At 55.1% G+C, this 23,687-nt stretch overlaps 1 protein-coding gene, 1 long non-coding RNA gene and 1 pseudogene across 41 annotated transcripts in view; all 3 read right to left on the reverse strand.

The window, feature by feature from the left end:
• Nucleotides 1-5,591, reverse strand: part of SLC38A10 (solute carrier family 38 member 10) — a 46,094-nt gene extending 40,503 nt beyond the window's left edge. For all 40 annotated transcript variants that reach the window (XM_078374936.1, XM_078374940.1, XM_078374939.1 and 37 more), the window contains exon 1: nucleotides 5,146-5,591. Coding sequence is in view for 21 of the 40 variants with exons in the window: in XM_035302069.3 (XP_035157960.3) it covers nucleotides 5,146-5,244 (99 nt within the window). In the remaining 19 variants the exon portion in view is untranslated. The remainder of the gene's footprint in view (nucleotides 1-5,145) is intronic.
• Nucleotides 5,592-11,290: 5,699 nt separating this feature from the next.
• On the reverse strand, nucleotides 11,291-15,053 carry LOC103793422 (uncharacterized; annotated as a pseudogene).
• Nucleotides 15,054-15,384: 331 nt separating this feature from the next.
• LOC144582730 (uncharacterized) lies at nucleotides 15,385-19,931 on the reverse strand. Its single transcript, XR_013536073.1, has 3 exons — nucleotides 19,721-19,931; nucleotides 19,360-19,461; nucleotides 15,385-17,138 (listed from the first exon to the last, which is right to left on the reverse strand). It is a non-coding gene; the product is annotated as an uncharacterized LOC144582730 (long non-coding RNA).
• Nucleotides 19,932-23,687: the final 3,756 nt, after the last annotated feature.

Below are 23,687 nucleotides of genomic sequence, written 5' to 3' on the forward strand. Positions count from 1 at the left end.
CAGGGACTAAGAGCTGCTGTGCAGAGCACCGGGTCACCTCTGAAGACTTCCTCAAGTCCTGAGACAGCTGAGTGCTGCCAATTAATACCCCTTGCTCTCTGCACATGCCCTACACACGTGCCACTTGGGCCCACAGCTACAAGGAGTGAATGCATTCTGGAAGGAAGAGATTAAAAATGCCATTTTCACCATTCTCATAAGTTAAATAGACACCCTGGTGATTAACTGCACCCCTAAGTATTTACTTACCCAAGAGAAGTGAAAATGTGTTCATGCAAAAGCCTGTGTACCGATGTCTACAGCAGGTCTATCCACAATGCAGAAACGGAAAAAACCACCCAAATGTCCTTTAACCAGCAAATGGATAACAAACTGCGGTCCATTCAATACGGGAATATTAGTCAGCAGTAAAGAGGGATGACTAGTGACACCCACAGTGACATGGATGTGACTTGAACCCACCGTGCTGAGTGGAAGAAGCGGGACTCTGAAAGTTACAAACTGTGTCTTTCTGTTTATAGGATGCTCAGAAAAGGCACACTTGTAGGCCAGGGAACAGGTCAGTGTTGCCAGGTGCTGGGGTGCAGAGAGGGGCTGATGACAAAGGGACACATGGGGGCCCTCTTGGGGATGGAGCTATATGTTCCGTGTTTGACTGTGGTGGGTATACAGCAAGCCTGTGGCCTATACCCTAAAGAGACTGAATAAGGCCTCACTTTGGGAGGCCGAGGCAGGCAGATCACGAAGTCAGGAGCTCAAGACCAGCCTGACCAACATGGTGAACTCTATCTCTACTAAAAATACAAAAATGGGCTGGGCACGGTGGCTCACGCCTGTAATCCCAGCACTTTGGGAGGCTGAGGCGGGTGGATCATGAGGTCAAGAGATCAAGACCATCCTGGTCAACATGGTGAAACCCCGTCTCTACCAAAAATACAAAAAATTAGCTGGGCATGGTGGTGCATGCCTGTAGTCCCAGCTACTCAGGAGGCTGAGGCAGGAAAATTGCCTGATCCCAGGAGGCGGAGGTTGCGGTGAGCTGAGATCACGCCATTGCACTCCAGCCTGGGTAACAAGCGAAACTCCGTCTCAAAAAAAAAAAAAAAAAAAAGAAAGGAACAAAAATGAGCCTGGAGTGATGGTGTGTGCCTGTAATCCCAACCACTCGGGAGGCTGAGGCAGAAGAATCACTTGAACCCAGAAGTCGGACGTTGCAGCAAGTGGAGATTGCACCACTGCACTCCAGCCTGGCGACAGAGCAAGATTTGGTCTCACACACACACACAAAAAAACAGAGTGAATCTTCCTGCTTTCCTGCATGTCCACTACCTCCATCAAGGTGACACTTAAAACACAAGCACCACCACACTCTTGCAAGACGTCAGTCATGTGAACCTGGCAGGACCGTGGGGTGGGAGCGGACTCTGCACTTTCCGCTCTGTTCTGTAGACTTAAAACTGCCCAAACGCATAAGTCTGGCTGGGCGCAGCGACTCATACCTGTAATCCCAACACTTTGGGAGGCTGAAGCAGATGGATCATTTGAGGTCAGGAGTTCAAAGCCAGCCTGGCCAACATGGTGAGACCCCCATCTCTACTAAAAACACACATACAAAAAATTAGCCAGGCATGGTGGCGGACACCTGTCATCCCAGCTACTTGGGAGGCTGAGGCAGAAGAATCACTTGAACCCAGGAGGTGGAGGTTGCAGTGAGCCAAGATCACTCCACTGCACTCCAACCTGGGCGATGGAGTAAGACTTCCTCTCAAAAAAAAAATAAGTCTATTAATACAAAAACTCGTGAGATATCACCAAATACTCATCAGAACGGCTCCAGCAGAAAAGACATGCGCACCGCTGCACCCACATGGCCGCTCCAGAGCTGAGCACACAAACCAAGGCCCGGCCACTCCACACAGGCACACACCCGGCAGAAATGCACCCCTCGCCAATGCCTGACCAGCTCCTCAGGGCATCACAGAGCTCCCAAGAGGAAATACCATAAATGCCTCACAGAAGTACACACACACACACACACACACACACACACAGACACACACACACACACACACACACACGGCAGTGTAGCAAACAGTGGAGCACAAGCTAGACACTAGCAATAGAGACCCGCATGGCAGGATCTGCCTGCCTTGGTTCAACCAGGCAGCACCACCATGGGCCACCAGGGGTCAGCAGCATGCCCTGGGGCAGGCCGGCCACAGAGTACACTCCTTAATCACACAGGTTTGTTCATTACATAAAAATTCGTCAACAGCACACCTGAAGCGTGTACACATATTCGTATGTTAAACGTCAATAAAATGTTTATATGTGTGTGTGTATTTTTGTATTTTTTGTATTTGTATTATTTGTATTTTGTATTTTTTGTATTTTTAGTAGAAGGGGTTTCATCATGTTAGCCAGGCTGGTCTCAAACTCCTGACTTCAGGTGATCCACCCACCTCGGCCTCCCAAAGTGCTGGGATTACAGGTGTGAACCACCGCACCCAACCTATATATAGATATTTTTTGAGATGGAAACTCACTGTCACCCAGGCTGGAGTGCAATGGTATGATCTCAGCTCACTGCAACCTCTACCCGCCCCCTCCCCCTGGGGTTCAAGAGATTCTCCTGCCTCAGCCTCCCGAGTAGCTGGAATTACGGGAGCCTGCCACCGCACCTAGCAAATTTTTGTATTTTACATAGAGATGGGGTTTTACAATCTTGACCACGCTGGTCTTGAACTCCTGACCTCACAATCTACCTGCCTCAGCCCCCACAAAGTGCTGGGACTACAGGCATGAGCCACCACGCCTGGCCATATAGATGTATTTTTTTTTAAGTATCAAAACTACTAGAACAAACAAACAAAAAGCCAACACTAAACCAAAGTTTTTCAATGACAAGGCTGCCAACACTAAACACATGTATCCCCAAACTGCCTGCTGGCCTCTCCCTGCACTCCAGTCCAAGGAGGCTGCCATGGAGACGATGCAGCCAGATCAGAGCAACTGAGCCTCCCTCTCAGCAGCCCTCGGGACGCAGAGGGCTAGTCCTTCATCCCCGATAGGTCTGTGCAGATGCCTGGCTGATCAGCACATGCTCTGGCAGGGGCCGAGTGCCACCACATGGCAGGTGGTCCAAGGCTGGAGGCAGGTGGATCATCTGGGCCCTGAGACATATTTTCACAGGTGTCTAAACCAGAGCCCCTTCCATAGTGGCACTTAACCGACGTGTCAAAGATGACAGCCTTTGGGGCTGGGTGCGGTGACTCACGCCTGTAATCCCAGCACTTTGGGAGGCCGAGGCAGGTGGATCACTGGAGGTCAGGAGTTCGAGACCAGCCTGACCAACACAGTGAAACCCTATTTCTACCAAATACAAAAAAAAAAAAAAAAAATTAGTCGGGCATGGTGGCTATAATCCCAGCTACTTGGGAAGCTGAGGCAGAAGAGTCACTTTGACCTGGGAGGCAGAGGTTGCAGTGAGCTGAGATCACACCACCGCACTCCAGCCTGGGCAACAAGAGTGAAACTCTGTCTTGAAAAAACAAAAAAAAAAAGATGACAGCCTTTGATTTGCAGGAGGACCAGCCACCGCTCCACCTCCCAAAATGCAGTTCTGCTGCCAGGCAAGTCACAGTGGACACTGGGACATGTAGTGATTTCAGAAACACCCAGAGGTGGCTGGCACAAAGCTGGGATTCTCCACGCCCAGGGGGCTCTGGAGGCATCTAGCCCTGTCTCCTCCCACAAGCTCACCAACCATATCAGGCAAACAACTCAGACATAGCAGCCTGCAGGGATCTCCAGGAGGGCTTGAAAATTCCCTCATCAAAGAAAAAAAAAAGTTGTTTTTTTTTTTAAGAGTTGGGGTCCTGCTGTGTTGCCCAGGTTGGAGTGCAGCAGTGCAAACATAGCTCACTGTAACCTCAAACTCCTGGGCTCAAGTGATCCTCCTGCCTCAGCCTCCCAAGCAGCTGGGACTACAGGTATGCACCACCATACCCAGCTAACTTTTAAAATTTTTTTGTAGAGATGGGGTCTTACTATGTTGCTCAGGCTGAAAAAATTTTTTGGATATTTTTATCCCAAAGATAATAAATATGAAAAATAAAGTGTTTGCTCATCTAAAATTAAACTACTGGTACCATTTTGTTTCAAAATATACATCTTGTTTTCATTTTTCTACCTGCTTGGTAATGTTTCCATCAGCCTCCCTTTTCCAAAGCACTAAATGCTTATTTATTGTGGATTAAACAGATGCCACTTAGAAAAGGCCATTTTCTTTCATGTGTTATTCAATGCTAGAATGACACTAAACTTTTAGTACATTTTTTTCAACTATGGTAACGTTTGCACACATTAGGTCAAACGTGCAGGGGTGTTTTGGGGTCTTTTTGAGACGGAGTCTCACTCTTGTTGCCCAGGCTGCAGTGCAGCCGCGCCATCTCAGCTCACCGCAACCTCCGCCTCCTGTTATAAGCGACTCTACTGTCTCACCTCCTGAGTAGCTAGCTGGGACTACAGGCGCCCGCCCCCACACCCTGCTAATTTTTGTATTTTTAGTGGAGATGGGGTTTCACCATGTTGGTCAGGCTGGTCTTGAACTCGTGACCTAAGGTGATCCATCCGCCTTGGCCTCCTAAAGTGCCGGGATTACAGGTGTGAGCTGCCGACCTGGCCAAATGTGCAGTTTTTGTGAAACACAGATCTGAGGTGTACAACCTGGATGTCTGTAATCACCTTGCAACCGAGGCCTGGGAGGGGTGAATTGTGTGCTTCTGAAGACAGGTGCGGCCGGTCAGAGTTTTTAAACACAGGATAAAGCGTGAAAACATTGAGTGCTGCGGTTCCCTTCCGCTTCTGAAGGATCATTTTGCTTTATTACAGTTTGCTTCGGTATCCAGTTTTTGAGTGTGAGGAACTTTCCGGCCAGAGCTGCCAGGGCCGATGCCGTGCGCTTTTCATCCACGGATTCTCTGCGGGGACTGCGCCGGGACCCCGAAGGTCGCCCCGCCCGCGGCCGCCTGCACCCGCCCAGCGAAGCCCTGCCCCCGCGGGAGCTTTAACCAGGAGGACCCGGCCAGACGCCCCCTCCGCGGGGGAGGCGAGGGCGGTGACCCCCGGGCCCACGGGACTCACCTGTTTGAAGCAGAAGGGCATGGTGAGGACACTGACCCCTACGATGCTGTTCACGATGTTCGTGATCAGCCCCCAGTTGGAGGCGGCGGCCGCGGTCATAGTGAGAGGTCTAGGGTCGCCGGGCTGCAGCCGGCTTTGGGAGCCCTGCCCAAGGCCAAGGTCACAGGTCCCAACGTCCAGAACACCACTGGGGCGGGGATGGGCAGCGGCACGGGAGCCTGAGCAGGCGCGGGCGCGGGCGCGGGCCCCGGAGACTGCCCGGAGGAGGCGGCCTCAAGGGCCGGAGCGGGGGCGACGTCAACCTCCGGACTCCACCAGGCTCTGCTGCCGCCTCAGAGCCATGCGTTCGTCTCCAGTGAATCTCCGAGCCCAGATCCGGAAGAGCCGCGGAGCCAGCTAAGGCCACCTCAGCCACACACAGCCGCCTCAGCAACTCTCACACTTCCGCCTTCCGCGGGCTCCGCTGCCCGGAAGTGACGGTAGGGGGCGGGGCTTTGAGGGACGCGAGCCAATGAGAGGCGGGCCCGAAAGGGCGGGCGGAAACAGGGCCGGAGGAACCCTATGGCCGCGAGAGCTGTGTGGCTGCGTAGCTGCCTGGTTCTCGGATTTGGTCCTGCAGAGCTGTTCCCAAAGACCCGCTTTAACTGGAGCTGGACAACGAATCGCCCCGCTAGGCCTCGATTTAGAAGGGAGTCGCGGACTGGAGGGAAAGGGAGGCGCTGTGCCCTCCGGGAAGGAGCAGGTTTTAGGGTTCCTTCTCGGCCTTTACCCCCAGGTCCGATTTGGGGGCGAGTGCTTGGTGCCGGGGCACGGGCGGTGGGAAGCCGAAAATTAGCCTGTTCTGAGGAATTAGCACCTACGAGGTAGGGATGAAACGCTAGGCGCAGAAAGGCTCGGCCACTCGCTAAGGCCAGAGAACTCTAAGGGGATGCGGTGCACTTCAGAGCCGAGCCCAGAGCCGCAGCCATGGAGAACTTCACCTTCTCATACGAAAAGAGCAAGGAACATGCCGGGAGGGGACAGGAGAGGTGGAGGTTTTCATGACCCGAGAAACCCAGGAGGGCTTCCAGAAGGAGGTGGCTTCTAGTCTGGCGCTTGAAGGACAAATGAGAATTCCTGGGGTAGAAATGGAAGCCGGGGAGAGGAGAGAACAGAGAAGGGTCCTGATAGACCTGTGGATTCCTGGCACCTAGCAGCTCACTCTGAGTCTGCTGACTGAGCGCGTATACCAGAGGGCTGGGGAGGAGGGCAGAGGAAAGGAGGCTGTGTCTGCAGCACCTGCTGGACCAGGTGTCTTAGAACAGAGGCCAGTTCCTCAGCCAGGTAAGGCTGTGCCCCACCCCCAGGAGAAGAACAAGAAGAAATGCCAGGGTAAAGACGAATTAAATACGCAAGCAAAATAATAGATGCTGATTCATTTTTTATTTTTATTTTTTTGAGTCAGCGTCTCGCTCTGTCGCCCAGGCTGTAGTGCAGTTGTGCGATCGCAGCTCACTGCAACCTCTGCCTCCCGGGTTCAAGCTATTCTCGTGCCTCGGCCTCCCAAGTAGCTGGAATTACAGGCGCCCCCGCCCCAACGCCCGGCTAATTTTTGGATTTCTTGTAGAGATGGGGTTTCACCATGCTGGCTAGGTTGGTCTAGAATTCCCGACCTCTGATGATCCACCCACCTCGGCCTCCCAAAATGCTGGGATTACAGGTGTGAACCAGCCCATTTACTTTCATATAAATGAAATACACACACATCCATAACCTTTTTATTATGTAATAAATACCATAAACCTGCTATTTGGCTTTAAGAACAAAAATTACCAGGGACTGAGATCCTCCCTTTCAGTTCCTCCCCAGCTGCACTTCTTCCCTGCTGTCTTGGGATCATCACAATCCAGATTTTTTCAATTCATTACTTTTCTTTAAACGTTTACCTTTTTTTTTTTTTTTTTTGAGACAGAGTCTCGAGCTGTTGCCCAGTTTGGAGTGCAGTGGCGCAGTCTCATCTTACTGCAGCTTCTGCCTCCTGGACTCAAGTGATCCTCCCACTTAAGGCCCTCAGTAGCTGAAACTACAGGTGTGTGCCACCATGTAGTTTTTAAATTTTTTTGTAGAGATGGGGATTTGCCATGTTGCCCAGGCTGGTCTTGAACTCCTGGGCTCAAGCGATCTGCCTGTCTCAGCCTCCCAAAGTGCTGGGATTACAGAGGTGAGCCACCATGCCCAGCCAACTATTTGTCTCTTAATAGTAGTTTATTCCATTTTCCAAATTAATACAGATTGGCCTGCACGTATGACTGCCTAGGATAAAGAATACACTTCCTGTGTCCCTTGCAGGCAGGGTTCTGGACAATAAGAAGTGAGCAGAAATGACAGGACAAATGTCTAGGGCATTTCTTAGGAGAGAGTCTGCCACTCCCTTCATCCTGCTGCTTGGAACCCAGACGTGATGGGAGGAAGCCATCTTGGACAGTGCAGATAGCATGATACCATGGCAGAGTACAGCACCAAGCTAGGAGGATCCTGGGTCCCTGGACAGCTTGTGGATCCAAGCCGCCATGCCCATCCATGACTACCTCCTCCCCGCTGCGCCAGGAGGGAGAGACAGGCCCACTCCTTGCACTATTCACCATTATTTTGGCTGCTCTTTCATGAATCCAAAGCTGTAGCCTAACTAGTTTAGCAGTGTACCAGGATAGGGCGCCTTTCCACTTTGGACAATTGTCCAAAGAATTGAATTACAGAGCCCAGGCATGGGGGCTCACACCTGTAATCCCAGCACTTTGGGAGGCCGAGGTGGGCAGGTCACAAGGTCAAGATATTGAGGCCATCCTGGCCAACATGGTGAAACCCTGTCTCTACTAAAATATAAAAATTAGCTGGGCATGGTGGCAGACGTCTGTAATCCCAGCTACTCGGAAGGCTGAGGCAGAATTGCTTGAACCTGGGAGGCGGAGGTTGCAGTGAGCCGAGATTGCATCACTACATTCCAATCTGGCACCTGGTGACAGAGTGAGACTGTCTCAAAAATAAAAAAATTGAATTACAGATATGTGCCCTTCTGCAACTTTCTTTTTCATTCAACTTTGTTTACGACAGTCGCCATCATGTTGCAGTGCTGAGTCTCATGGTTGCTCATGTTTCTTAAATAGCCCAGATTTGCATCCACTCTCCCGCCGAGGGCACCTGAGCTGTTTCCAGTCGCTTGCCTTGGAAACAGTGATGCAGTAAACATACTTGCCTCCTTCATGCGTATTTGCTAGAGTTTCTCTACGGTAAATACCTGGCAGTGGAATCGCAGAATCAAGCATATGCATACCTGCGACTTTACAAGATATTGCCGAATTGCTCTTCAAAGTAGCTATAAGAGCTCTTCATGGTTTACATCAAAGGTTGGCAAACTTTCTAGAAAGAGTAAGATTTTAAATATTTTTTGCTTTGCAGGCAAAATGGTCTCTTGCAAATATTCCCAGTTGTGTCATTAGTCTCTGGCAATGCCAAATGGTCTCACAAATACTCAGTTCTGCCATTGCAGGTCAGAAGCAGCCATAGACAATATGTAAACAAGTGGGCGTGTCTGTGTTCCAATAACACTTTATTTACAAAAACAGCAGCTGGTCCAGTGTGGCCTCAAGACTAGCTTGTGGGCCTCTGCTCTAATGTTCGGTTATTAGCAGTTTGACCAATCCGGTGAATGAAATGAAATCTCTTTGTTGCTCTAATTACAAAAGAGGTTGATTGTTTATTCACATTTTCATTGTCCATTTTTCATCTGTGAAATGCTTACTTACTTTTGCTCTTTTTCCTGTTCAGCTGTTTGTTCTGAGGAATTTCGGTGCTTGATAACCAATCCTTCAATTTGGGTTTGATGTCTTTTCATTGCAGTAGTTTTTTTTTTACAACAAATTGCCACAAACTAAGCCGCTTAAACAACACAGATGCATTCCATCTGGGTTCTGGAGGTCAGACTGAGGTGTCGGCTGGCTGCCTTCCTTTCTGGAAGCTTCGGGAGAGAGTGCTTCCTGCTCTGTGGTCATTGGCTGAGTCCAGCTCCTTAGGGTCACAGGTCCAAGGTTCCTGTTTTCATGCTGGGTGTACCCTGAGGCCATCCCCAGCTTCTGAAGGCTTCCTGTTCCCTGCTCACAGCCCCTTCCCTACCTTCCCCACCTTCCCCATGGCAAGGACCCAGTCCTGTTCCTCTCCAGCCCAGCTGAGGTTTTCCGGTTCTGAGGATTCCTGTGATTAGAATCCTAGGGCCCGTCTGTGATTAGGGCCCATCTGGATAATCCGGGATCGTCTCTTGTCTCAAGGTCTGGAACCTTAATCACATCTGCAAAGTCCCATTTGCCCTGTGAGGTCACATATTCACAGGTTCCGGGATTAGGGTACACATCCTCAGGGGCCGTGATGCTGCCCGCCACCCTCATGGGAAGGTTCAGGCTATGTGTCTCTGCCACAGAGGTGAGGCCCCGTGTCCCACCTGTGGTACACGGTGGCTATGTGGCCCAGGGCTCCTGAGCTTCCGGTCATCTCCTGGGCTAGGCTTCTCCTCCCAGCATCCCCTTCTCTGGAACTGTGAGTGCTTTCTGGGGGTGGGGGCATCTTCCAAACTCAGTATCCTGGGGCTTCTTGAACTTTCAGTCTCATCAGTATGGGTTCAGGGTTCCTATCTTACTCCGTGGGTCAGGACCCGAGACTGTCGCTATTGAGATGATGCTCAGGTTGTCCCAGGCTCGGCCTTTCGGGAGCCCCCACGGCTGGCCCTTGGTCCTTCCATGCGTCCTGCTGTGCTCCCAGCATTCTTGCTTCCAGGCCCCATGGATATTCTTGTGCTTTTCCTGCCCAGGCTGGCCTCAGCCATTTCTCCCAGGAGCCCTGGTTTCTGGGAGGAGGAACCTCCTGAGGGGAGGGGGCTTAGTAGCCAAGATCTGGGTGCTGGGTGTGCTCCTGGCTCCTCAGTTCCCACTGGACAGAGCAAGAAGAGATGTTGCCGAGGTGTGTGTTTATGGTGTGTTATGGTTATGGGGGTGTGTGTGTAGGGTGCATGTGTCTGTGTATGTATACTGTGTGTGGTGCGTATGGCCATGTATGATGTGGGGGGGTGCGTGCGTGTGTGTGTGTGTATAGTGTGTGTGTGTGCATGGTGCCTGTGTGTTTGTGCATGGTACATGTGTGGGTGGTGTGTTGTACATGTGTGCGCATGGTGCATGTGTAAGTGGTGTGTTTGTGTGTGTGGATGATGCATGTGTGGATAGATGGTGTGTTGTGTGTGCGGGTGCATGTGTGGGTGGATGGTGCATTGTGCATATGTGTGCGTGCGCATGGTGCGTGTGTGGGTGGATGGTGTGTTGTGCGTGTGTGTACATGGCGTGTTGATGGATGGTTTGTGCGTGTGTGTGTGCATGGTGTGTGTGGGTGGTGTGTTGTGCATGTGTGTGTGTATGATGCATGTGTGAGTGGATGGTGTGTTGTGCGTCTGTGTGTATGACATGTGTGAGTGGATGGTGTGTTGTGTGTGTGTGTGTGCATGGTGTATGTGTGGGTGCATTACATATCCAACCTAAATGCTTTGGGATGAAGTGTGAGCAGGAGGGGAGGAGAAAGGAGGCACCGAAGCTGGCTTCCAGCCAGCACCCTCCAGCCTCAACACCCACACTCAAGTGTGATTGCCAGAACTGATGGGATGTCGCTGTCCCACAGGAGCCAGGTGTGGCTTCCTGAGCACCAAGGCTATGTCACCCTGGCATGCTTTGGACCCTCTCTGAGCCTGCTCTGGGGCTCCCACCACCAGCATGTCTGCTGCAAGGGCCACAGCTTTTCATTAGGTCACGGGGATGGCAGCCCTGGGCACCATCTGGAAAGAGGTCTGGAGGACTGGCTTCGACTTCTGCGGTCTCTGGGAACCTCAGTCTCAGAGAGCATGAGGCTGCTGCACCCCCGGCGTGTCTGTGATGAGGCTCCTCCTCCCACACCGGCATGCAGGCACCCTCTGCCCTGCCGCAAACCCCACCAAAGAAATGCGGGGCCCAGCTGCGGTGAAATCCCCCATGAGCCCTGGCCTGCTTCAGAAAAGAATGCCCAAAGGAGGTGGGAGGGCTCAGGAGTGCCGGGTTGGGCAGAGCTTGGCCCGGGGAGCCGCCTGGCCCAGGTGCCCTGGACAGTTGAAGCTGCTTTTTTTCTTTTGGCACTGACGCGCACAGGGAGGATCCGTGTGGACATGAGGCCAGAGCCAGCAGACGCCAAGAATGGCCTTGGCCCGTGGAGCGGGGGCTCGGGACAGGCCTGGCTCACAGTGTCGGAACCACCCCGATGGGCTCTGGCCTCTGGAACTGCAAGGTGGTGTCTGTGGTATGAAACTCCCCAGTCTGTGAACCTTGTTCCTGCAGGCTGGGAAGCTCACACAGCACACATCCAGCTGCTTGCAGGCCAGGCCACCGCCCGGGTGTGAGGCCTTGGTGCCCCCTCACTGTCCCTGCCACCCCTGGATCTCTGAGCTGCCTGCACACTCTCAGGGAGCCGAGCTCACGACACCCATGTAATGTGCGGCACTTGTCCGAGAACCACAGGAATGTCCCCATTAAAGCTTGCGCAGGGACAAGCATGGCCTCGCTCCCACAGATGCCCACAGGTGGAGAAGGGGGACACCCACCAGGGTTCCTCACCTGCTCCCGCTTGGCGCAGGCCTCAACCCCTTCCTGCCTGCCCCATCAGGCAGCCTCTGTGATCCAGGGGCCTGGGATTGGTCCCTTCCCTAGGGACTGGCAGGTGGGCACTCGCTTTTCCTGGCCTCTTCTGCCCTCTTGGGAACTGACAGGTGGGCACTGGCTTTTCCTGGCCTCTTCTGCCCTCTGCCCTCCCGTGCAGCACCCCCCAGACCCAAGGGCAGTGGTCCCATGGCTGGACGGGGTCCCTGTTGGGCTCCTGAGCTCTGAAAATGCGGCTTCTCTGGCCCTCCCACCCTTCAAGCTCATCTCCCTCCCCAGCCTCCATGGTAGGTCCAGGTGAGCCGAGTCCCCTGTGGCCCCCACACTCCTCTGGCGTCACCAGGCACCATCTGTCCCAGCCTCATTTCTGCAACTACTGACACCTGGGCTGGCCACACTGCCTTATGGTCTCCGTGGCGTGGCCCCAGCTAGCGCTCACCTTTCCATCCTCGCCTGCACCAGGTGTGGTCATGTGACTACAGCCTGACCAACATAAGCAGAAGGGCTGGGCAGACCTCATGACCTCCCGAAAGGCCCGTCCCCTCCCCCTTCCCCTTCCTCTTCCTTCCCTTTCTTCCCTTTTCCTTTCCTTTCTTCTCCTTTTTTTGAATCAGGGTCTCACTCTGTCAGGCTGGGGTGCAGTGGTGCAGTCATAGCTGGGACCACAGGTACACATGGCTAATTTTTTTTTGTAGAGACAGGGTTTCGCCATGTTGGCCAGGCTGGTCTCAGACTCCTGGGCTCAAGTGATCCACTGGCCTCAGCCTCCCAAAGTGTTGGGATTATAGGCATGAGTCACCAAGCCGGACTGAAAGCTTTTCTTTCTCTTTTATTTTTTCTTTTAGTTTACTCTCACCCAGGTAGGAATGCAATGGCACCGTCTCAGCTCACTGCAACCTCTACCTCCCAGGCTCAAGCGATTCTTCCGCCTCAGCTTCCCGAGTAGCTGGGAGGCGCCCACCACCATGCCCGGCTAATTTTTTGTATTTTTAGTAGAGACAGGGTTTCATTGTGTTGGCCAGGCTGGTCTCAAACACCTGACCCCAAGTGATCTCCTGCCTCAGCCTCCCAAAGTGCTGGGATTACAGGTGTGAGCCACCATGCCCTGCCCCAGCTGAAAGCTTTTCAATAGTCTTTTACCTTCCCTCCTTTCTCCTTCCTGCTGCCTCAAATGCAGATGCAATGGCTGGAGCTCCTGTAGCTGGTATGGAACCATCCTTGATACCTCCCTTTCAGTCACACCCCTCATCTAATCTGTTAGGAAATTCTGTTGGGTCCATGTTCAGATACCCACAATTTGGACCACCTCTCCCCACTTCCTGTCTCCACCACCATCCAGGTTATCTCACCTCTCTCCAGGATCATAATGTCTCCTCACTTCCGCCCTGGCCTCCCCATGTCTGTTCCCACACAGCAGCCAGAGGATGAGACCATGTCAGCCTCTGCTCAAACCCACCCTCAGCCCAGGTCCTCACAGGGACCCTGCAGAATGTACCCTGCCTGCCTCCCTCAGGCCACCAGGAGGAAACTTATCCTTGAATCTCCCACGACCATCATGTAACCAGTAAGGGTGTTGGAACATTCAACAAGATAAAAAGCCTGCTTTCAGCCAGGCACAGAGGCTCACACCTGTAATCCCAGCACTTTGAGAGGCCGAGGCTGGTGGATCATGAGGTCAGGAGATCGAGACCATCCTGGCTAACATGGTGAAATCCCATCTCTACTAAAAATACAAAAAATTAGCTGGGTATGGTGGCACCCACCTGTAGTCCCAGCTACTCAGGAGGCTGAGGCAGAATCTCTTGAACCTGAAAGAGGAGGTTGCAGCGAGCCAAGATCACACCACTGCACTCCAACCTGGGTACAGAGCGAGACTCCGTCTCAAAAAAAAAAGCCCGCTTTCATGTACATTTTCTTCCTTTTCTAAAACTTCCAGATGTAAGGGGAGAACTGCCCAAACACAGAGGTGGAGAGGTGCCCGTTCAGACACTGGGACTCGGGCAGCTCCGGCAGTGACTGCTCAGGCTCCAGAGAAACTCACCTGCGGCGGGCCCCTCGTGTTCGGAGCTGGAGGCAGATCCTGGGAGAAGCCGGGGTGGGGACAGGCCGGTGGGCAGCACCTCCCACTTCCTCCCCAGTCCCTCTAGGGGGAGCTGCCATTCCGCAGCTGGCCCACCCAGCCCCGGGAAGGGGAGGGCTTCCCAGTACTGGCCCTCCCAGGGCAGCAGCCAAAGAGCAGAGAGTCTCCCCAAAAAGATGCACCCCAGATGGGGCTTGTCCAGATACCAAGAGGCTGGGCCTGTTCCAAGTGGTGGGGGTGGCTGGAACCTCAGATGGTCTTGCCTGCAAGGGGCTTCCTGGGCAGCTTGCTGCTCCCAACTGTGGAGGGTTCTCTCTGGTCTTCCCTTCCCTGGGTGAGAAGCACCCCAGCCCCCCCAGGCAGCCCCAGGGGCCCGAGTGATGAGTCACTGACTTCTTGCCAGGCTAGGGAACAGGGCTGTGAGGAAGGGTGGCAGGGGATGCAGGCACCACAGCTGGGAGTCCTGGGGCACCCTGTCTGTCTCCAGGCTCCCCATCTAGCAGCCTCCCCCCCTCTGCCCGATCCCCACCCCTGCACTCCCTGTACCCCAAGGCCTGCAGGGCCGGTTGTGGGCCCTGGGGAGGAATCCAGGAATGTGGCGGGCCCAGGCAAGGGGCCCTGCCCACCCGCCCAGAGGCCCTCCAGCTGTGCAGGGGCCAGGGCGATGGAGCCAGGGTAATTAAAGCTGGTGACAGCCAAGGATGGATAGAGACAAGAACACAGGTGGGGTCCCAGGCCCCTCGACTCGCTCCCCCAGTGGAGGGCTGGAGCAGCCCCTGGGAGAAGGCTGCCTTCATGGGCGCAGGAAGCAGAGGCTGCAGGGGTGGTGGGCGCCGGTGGACAGTGAGGTTTAGGAGAGGCTGGCTCTTGCCGCACAGAGCAGGCAGTCACTGTGTGCCAGGCCTGGCCGGGCCTTGCCCGTTCCTACTGGACACCGAGACTCATGTCTCGTGCAGGTCCCATCCCATGGTCAGGAACTGGCAGGAGAGGCCCCAGGTGCTATAGGGTCTGCTGCTCTGAATGAAGGCAGGAGGCGGGAGGACAGCACTCCAGGCCCCACAAAGCTCCAAGCCTCAGCTTCCTTATCTCTCCTGAGCCCAGGCTGACATTCCCTCCCCACCTTCCGAAGCCATGGGACTGGACAAGTGTCTTCACCTGAGCCTCAGTTTCCTCATCTGAAATACAGCGTTAACCCCTCCCCCTCCTTGGCTGTGGCAAGAAATTAAGTGAATCTCACAAAGGGCCTGGCAGGTGGCAAGCACTTAATGCAGAATCCCTCCCCCAGCCCAGCACACAGTAGGCGTTTAATCAATGCAGAACCCCTCCCCAGCCCGGTACACATTAGGTGCTTAGTCAATGCAGAACCCCCTCCCCCAACCTGGCACACAGTAGGTGCTTAATGTAGGATCCCTCCCCCAGTCTGGCATGTGGTAGGCGCTTAATCAATGCAGAAGCCCTCCCCAGCCCAGCACACAGTAGGCGTTTAATCACTCCAGAACTCCTCTCCCAGCATTGCACACAGTAGGCACTTATTAATGCAGAACCCCTCCCCCAGCCCGGCACATAGTAGGCGCTTAATCAATGCAGAACCCCTCCCCAGCCCGGCACATAGTAGGCACTTAGTCACTCCAGAACTCCTCTCCCAGCACTGCACACAATAGGCACTTAATCAATGTAGAATCCCTCCTCTAGCCTGACAGTAGGCACTTAATCAATGCAGAATCCTTCCCCCAGCCTGGCACTCAGTAGGCGCTTAATCAACACAATCCCCTCCCCTGGCCTGGCACACGGTAGACGCTTAATCAACGAAGAATCCCTCCGGCAACACTGCCCACCCTTCCCTTAGAAGCAGCCACGCTGGGACCCATGGCCTTTCCACATTCATCAGACACCCGTGACAGACAGGCCTCCCCTTACTGGGACCCCGAGAGGTCCAGGCCTCAGCTCCTCATCCCCATCCCTGCCACGCCTGGTGTCGTGAGGGTGAAACAGGCCCTCTGGGCAGTAGGCATGTTGGGGACTGGCTTCCTGTGGTTGCTGCCAACATTTGGAGGGCTGTTACCGCTGCCTGGTCACATGTAGACACCTGACAGAGCGATGCAATGTGTCGGGATTTCATAGAGTTCCCGGCTGGTGGGGTGCCGAGCTCCAAACCCAGGCCACACATGGCACTGCAGGGACCATCAGTGGCTAGGGCTGATGACCAGGGCAGGGAGATCCTAGGACCTTCAGCTCTCTCCCAGCTTCCTGGTGTGGAGGGGAGGGAGCTCCTGCTCAGCCCCAGAGAGAGGGAAGTCCACACAATGCATCTGAGCTGGTGGTGGGCAAGGTTCCCACCTCAGTGAGCACCCTGAGGTGGGTCGGGGTCACGCTGAGGTCCCAGTGACAAAGGGAGGCTGTGGCCAAAGTCTGGGGAGGTTGGTACAGACAGCCTCCACTCTCACTGTGGCCTCCCTCCTCCAAGGCCAGGCCAGGATGCTTCTGCCCCACGGCTCCAGCCTTCTGCCCACGCAGAGCCCTGAAGACCTGTCTGTCCTGATGAGGGCAGGAGGAAGTGGGGTTGCCTCTGGCCAGGTACCGGCAAGTAGAGGCTTCAGAAGTGCACAGTGGCCCTGCCATAGCCTTTCCTTCTCAGCCCCCCACCCTCTGCCAGGCTTCCTCCCCTTCCCAAGCCCACACAGATAAGTATCCTACTCTCAGCATCTCGGTGTGGGGGGCAGTGATGGATGGCGACCAGGATCAGCAGCAGAGGCCTGGGAGGAGATGAAAACACCCTGGCTCCCAGGCCCAGCTCCTGGGGAAGAACAGAGCCCTGGGAAGCTGCCTTAACCCTTCCTGGGGGCCCCAGCCCTGAACAGGGGGTCTTGAAAGGGCCTTCTTGTGTGCCGAGCGCCCCCTGAGGGCTGAGCCACAGGGTCACCTTGATTTCTCAGCGGATGGAGGCTGAGCTGGCCAGGATTCCAGGCTATGTGTCAGAGGGTCACCCCAACAGGCCATTCCCAAGAGGTGTCCAGCCCTGGCTTTCCACAAGGAAGAACCAGTCCTGTCTGCCATCTGCAGAGCCTGCCACACAATCTGGGGAGCCGCCACAGGACGAGAATTCCTGGCCCCTTATTCAGAAGGCAGGAAAAGGCTCGGTGAACGTGCCAGCAGGGGAGGCCTTCCTTTCCTTTCGTGGCCAAGTCAGCCAGGGTGTTTATTTGCTATTTAATGTCCTTCTAAAGTAAAGAAAAAAGTTAAATGTTAAAGTATTGGCTGGGCGTGGTGCCTCATGCCTGTCATCCCAGCACTTTGGGAAACCAAGGCAGGTGGATCACGAGGTCAGGAGATGGAGACCATCCTGGCCAATGTAGTGAAACCCCATCTCTACTAAAAATACAAAAATTAGCCGGGTGTGGTGTCGAACACCTGTACTCCCAGCTACTCTGGAGGCTGAGGCAGGAGAATCAATTGAACCCAGGAGGTGGAGGTTGTGGTGAGCCGAGATCATGACATTACACTCCAGCCTGGGTGACAGAGTGAGACTCTGCCTCATAAATAAATAAATAAAAAGCAAATAAAAACAAAATTGCTGAGATCACACAGTTTGTATTTTGTAGCTGGTACATGCACACAGATTCCATTATTCCAAATAGCACAACTCTACAGAAAACTAACTCAACTGCTTTCTTGTCTTTATTTTTTTTGAGATGGGGTCTGTTACCCAGGCTGGAATGCAGTGGCACTATCACAATTCACTGCAGCCTTGACCTCCTAGTCTCAAGTGATCCTCCCACCTCAGCCTCCTGAGTAGCTGGGACTACAGGTGAGAGATACCATACCTGGCTAGGTGTATGTGTGTGCACACCTGTGTGTGTATACAGATGGGGTCTCCCTATATTTTCCAGGCTGGTCTTGAAGCAATCCTCCCACCTCAGCCTCCCAAAGTGCTGGAATTACAGGCATGAGTAACTCAGGCCACTAATGGCCTTTCTGTGATTGGAGTGTTTTCTGGTTCTCACGGAAGCACAGCCCCATCCCTCTCCTGGGCACACCACCCTTGTCCTCAACTCCTGTCTCACTGAACCCCTCACGAGTTGAGGAGCCACTGGATCTAGTGCTCTCAGAGCACCATGGGCTCTGCAAATGTGGCCTCGAGAATGGTAGCCACCACATCTGTTTTTTTCGTGGGCACACCCCACCGTCCCATCAAACCTCACAAATTCAGCCTGGGCACAGTGGCTCACGCCTGTAATCCCAGCACTTTTGGAGGCTGAGGTGGGAAAATCACTTGAAGCCAGGAGTCTGAGACCAGCCTGGCCAATAATGGTGAAACCCCGTGTCTACTAAAAATACAAAAATTAGCCAAGCATGGTGACACCCACCATGTAATCCCAGCTACTTGGGAGGATGGGGCAGGAAGATCGCTTGAACCCAGGAGGTGGAGGTTGCAGTGAGCCGAGATGGCACCACTGCACTCTAGCCTGGGCAACAGAGCAAGACCTGCTTCAAAAAAAAAAAAAGGTTCAGAGATAAATGATTAAAAATTTCAGGACAGCCTTCACCACAGGCCCCTCCAATTCCAGGCCCTGGGCAACTGCATTCCCCACCACCCATGCAGCCAGCCAGTTACTCAGTAAGGAGTTTTCTAGAAGTGTCAGCTATTGCTCAAGGCTTGGGAGAGGGCCGGGGAGAAGACTTGGGGGATGGCGGCAAAAGGCACCTGCCGAGCCTTGGGAAGTTCCCTTAGGGCTGGTCTGGGGCTTCCTGCTGCGCACGGAGACCACTTAGCTGTGGGTGGTGTCTCCTGCCAGTGTCTCAGCAAAACCCTGTGCCCAGGAGTGGAGTCTCCAAGGAGGCAGCACACCCCACAATAGCCCCCCAGGAGGCCAAGTTAGCATCTGCCCTGTCAAAGGAGCCCTGTGGTCAGGGCCGGGACTCCCTCTTCTTGGAGATGCCAGCACAGCCCTGGCTTGCAAGGACTTGATGTGTGTTTGCCTGACCGGGAGTCAAGCGACTGGTGTGTCCTGGACACCTGCATACCAGGCAGAGGCTTCTGCACAGGGAGCTCTGGCCCTGGTGGGGCTGGGACCGGGTTGGGGCTAGGACCGGGTTGGGGCTGGGCTGGGGAGGGGCTGGGGCTGGGGCTGGGCTGAGGAGAGGTGGGGCGGGGGCGGGGCTGGCTTCCCGCCTGTTTGGTAGCCTAGGCCAGCACTGAAGTGCGTGGCAAACTCATTCAGAGCTGTCAGGGGAGGCACAGGAAGACCCCCTGGCTCCAGGTTCCCAGAATTCTGTTTGAGGGAGATGGGGTCGCTCCTGGCAGAGGTGGGGGGTGTGGGAAGCTGAACTGTTCTGAACACTTCCATACCTTGTAATAAGATCAGAACCTGTTGTCTGAAGATGAAAGACATTCACTATTTCAAGAGGTGGCCAGGGTGACTGCTGAGGCCCCCAACCTACCTCCAAAGGAGGGCACAGGCTGAGCTGAGCGGGTCCCAGTGCCAGCCTTGTCTGCACCAGTGATCTGAGGACTCTGCCACCATCAGGAGAGAACTCAAAGACCTAGAAACCAAAGTCGACCTAAGTGGTGAAAAACACGATGAGGAAGAAGAGATGGGAGTCCCTCCTTCCCCATCCCCGCACCCCCGCCCACAGCCCCTTCATCCTCAGCACCCACAGGGAGATGGGAGTCCCTCCTTCGCCATCCCCACACCCCCACCCACAGTCCCTTCATCCTCAGCACCCACAGGGAGATGGGAGTCCCTCCTTCCCCATCCCTGCACCCCCACACCCCAGCCCACAGCCCCTTAATCCTCAGCACCCGCAGGCTGCCGGTGAGAGGGAGGAGGGAGCCAGGTGCAGCCCTCTCAAGAAAGCCAGACTGCCCCAGGCAGGCCCTTCATGTCTCTGACTTCTTATCTTCATCTCACAGAACAGCTGGGCTCAGCACAGTCCCCGCGGAGGCCGAGGTGGGGACCCCTGGGGAGACGTCCATCCTCAGGCCTGCAGCAGGGTGGGGGGCCAGAGCCAGGCTGTGAACAAAGACCAGGTAAGGAGATAAATCAGCTGCCCGATCACATTTCCTGCCCTGAAAGCTCCTGTAAAACACGAGAGAAAATTGACCTGTCAGGGGGATAGATGGGCCCAGATAACAGCCGCCTGCCCGGGGCCAGCTTCCCTCCACCCATCCCACCTGCGCACAGCACCCCTGCCCAGCCCGGGGCTGGGCTTCTTCAGCCCGAGCAGCCCCAGAGGGAGCCCAGGCCCCAGGAGGGGTGGCCCCCATCCAGGACTCCTTCGGGGGCTCCACTCCTGGCCCACACCCTTCGCATGCCCCTGACAGACGAGGCCCAGCTGCTCAAGCTCGTCAGGCTATAAAACGGATGGAGACCAGGGTGGCGTCAGCAGACAGCTAGAGAACCTTTTTAAAAATGTAATCTCTTTTTATTTCCCTCCTCCCGTCAGACCATAACCTCCCACCACCCTCCCCTCTTCCTGAGCAGCCATGACCTTGGTGCACAGACCTTGGTGTGAGGGGGCCAGGCATTCAAGGACACCCTCCTCACCTTGAGAAGCCCGGGCTCAGCCATGCCAGCCTGTGGGGGTGGGGAGGGGGGACGCAGAGCCGATGTGGACGGGCTGCACCCCCTCCAAGGTGACCCCAGCACCTGCAACTCCCCCAGCGCTGGGTGGCCTGGAAACACCCAATGGGGCCCTTCCTGGGGAACAGGGTGGGAGGCCTCTGCGGCCGGCTCCTCTGATGGCGGAGGCACCTCTGGCCTCCTGGAGCCACAAAGAGCCAGGTCGGCCTCTGGCTCAAATGTTCCTCACCGCAATCCCACCGGGTAGCCTCTGCTGTCTCTCAACCCATCTTATGACTGAGGCCAGGGAGGCCGGCAGGCTTGGGAAGCTGTCCGGGGAGGCTCCCCGGTGTCCAGCTCTGCCTGGTCCCCCCACCCAGGCCCTGCCAGCCCCAGAGCACTATGTTACACAGCACTCAGGGGCCACGCCATGAGAGCTGCTCCTCAAGCAGGGGGCTCCCAGCCGCTGCCAGCCAGAGGTTTCAGGCTGCCTTGGGGAAGCCCCTTCTCCAGGGCCTCTTTGGTTGCACAGGGAGCCCCGTGTGTCCCTCCCCCAGGGTCTCCACTGGACAAGAGGCTGCAGCAGCTGACCCGGCAAAATGCAGCTTCTTCTGCCTCCCTCAGCTGTGGAGGGAGGCGCTGAGAGGAGGGGGCGGCCTCTGAGCTCACTGAGGCCTCTCCACTCACTCAGGCCTCCCCACGGTGCCTCTGGGTCCTGCAGGCAGCCCAGCTGGCCCCAAGGGACAGTCGAGTTCACCCACTGGCACACGCCAGAGTCTGACCCGTACCCAGGCCTGACCAGCCAGCCTTCCCTCCATCCCCTCCTGAACAATGGCTCTTTCAGTACATGGCCAAGAGGCCACTTGCCAGCAGGAGCAGGCAGATGACGGACAGGCTGAGGGAGTGGGAAGGAGGCTGGCGCCCCAGCCCAGGGGTGGCAGGCAGCCAGGGAGGACAGCCATGCTCTGTCCGAAGGGCTGAGGCTCAGGAGGGTGGGGAGGACCCAAGGCCTGGGGTAGTAACAAGGCACAGGCTAAGGAGCATTATCAGAGCAGGGCAGGGCTGTGGGAATGGACCCACCCACACTCTCCCCAGCACCCAGCAGCTCCCCCAGCTGAGGCCTCTGGGGACGCAGAACTCCCCAGGTTTCTCCTCTTCCCAGCCTCAGCCTCCCCTCACCCTGCCCTGCCCAGCCTCAGGTGTTACTCCCTCTACTGGGACCTCCCAGAACTTTCCTCTGGGCCCAGCACATGGCACCGACTCTCCTGCCCTGGGATCCTCCAAGGTGTTGCATGGATGAAGGCTGTCCTAAGTGGCCTCGCCGTCCACCTGGGAGCACACGCTGGGGTTCACAGCTCCCCTGAGGGGCCGGTGTGGGGGCAATGAGAGTTGAGGGTGTATCATTGTCTCTTACATGCACACGTGTGTATACATGCACACACACAATGCACGCATATGCACACACACGCACATGCTCATGCATACACACATGCACACACTCACACACATGAACACATGCACATACATACACGTACACACATGCACATATGCACTTGCACTCGTAGATACACATACATATGCACAGATACATATATGCACACATATGCACACACATACATGCACACATACACATACACGCATACACGTGCACATAAGTGCACACATGCATGCACATGTATACAATGCACACATACACGTACTCACATGCACACACATGCACGCGCACACATGCACACACTTACACCCATGCACATGCAAACATGTACACACGCACACATAAACATGTACACACACATGCACACATGCACATGTGCATATACATGCACATGTACATACGTGTGCACACACAAATACATGTACACACAGATACACACATGCGCACATCATGCACGTGGTCTTTCCCCACCTAACCCTGTCAGTCTGCTGCCCCAGATCCTCACGCTGGGTCTGAGGGTGTGCTGGCTGCCAGGGGAGCGGGGACCATCTTGCGGCTGCATGGTCTCTGCCAGTCTGGGGTGCTCTGCAAGAATGGAGGCTGCAGGGGCTGGAGAGCCTGAAGAGGCCATGCAGAGTCGTCAGCCCTGCAGGAGCCTGCCAGAAGGGGTCCCTCTGCCTCAGCTGCCTTCTCCCTCCTCCCTCACTACTGCTCCTAAAGCCCCTGGCAGGGCCAGCGCCCCAGGGACCCTGTAGGAGAGCCCTGCAGAACTGGCCTGCACACTCTGCCCAGGTTGGCCCACTCCCTGGGCCCTGGGCCCTGTCCTGTGCAGGCCCACTGGCCACGTGGGTGTGACATCCAGAAGGCAGAATGGGCAGATTTGTTTTCTTCTGTTTTGTGGTTTAAGCGTCACTGTGCCAGCCCTGGCTCCCTGGCCCTGAGCCCTGGAGGGGCCCTGGCTCTTGCCTCAGGGTCCCCCCAGCCCCACTGCTCAGCCCAACTCTGCACCGTTTGTCCATCACCGTGGGTTTATTTTCCCTGGCCGCCACTGACCCTGGCCATGTGGCCCTCAGCGTTCTGCCCAGGGATCTGTCTGAGGGTCTTCTCCACATCCCAGTTCTTCCTCCTCCTCCACTCTGCCTGAACTCCATGATATTAACTGCTCAGGCCAGTGTGGCCCAGGTACAGACTTATGTAGGGCAGGCCTGAGCTCCCCAGGGCCTGGCTGACGGGGAAAAGCAGGTTACAGCCACTGCCTCAGGGCTGGGCACATTTATAGAACCGGCCAGGAGCTGTGCATGGAGTCTGGGATTTCACGGCCTCCCCAGCATGGGCAGGGTGATCCATGCTTGAACAAGTGAGTCATGCCCAGTGTCACATCAAAGCCCAGAGTTCTGGGGACTCACTCTGTGCCTCAAAGGGGTGATATGAAAAATACCCATCAGGCCAGGCGTGGCAGCTCACATCTGTAATCCCAGCACTTTGGGAGGCCAAGACGAGTGGATCATATGAGGTCAGGAGTTCGAGACCAGCCTGGCCAACATGGTGAAACCCCGTCTCTACTAAAAATACAAAAATTAGCCGGTGTGTAGTGGGTGCCTGTAATCCCAGTTACTCAGGAGGCTGAGGCAGGAGAATGGCTTGAACCTGGGAGGCGGAGGTTGCAGTGAGCCGAGATCATGCCTATGCAACAGAGCAAGACTCCATCTCAAAAAAAAGAAGAAAGAAAAAGGATAGGCCTCAAACATACCCAAGTAGTCTCCCATTCTGAT

Source organism: Callithrix jacchus, chromosome 5 (assembly GCF_049354715.1).
Source record: "Callithrix jacchus isolate 240 chromosome 5, calJac240_pri, whole genome shotgun sequence".
Lineage (NCBI taxonomy): Eukaryota > Metazoa > Chordata > Mammalia > Primates > Cebidae > Callithrix > Callithrix jacchus.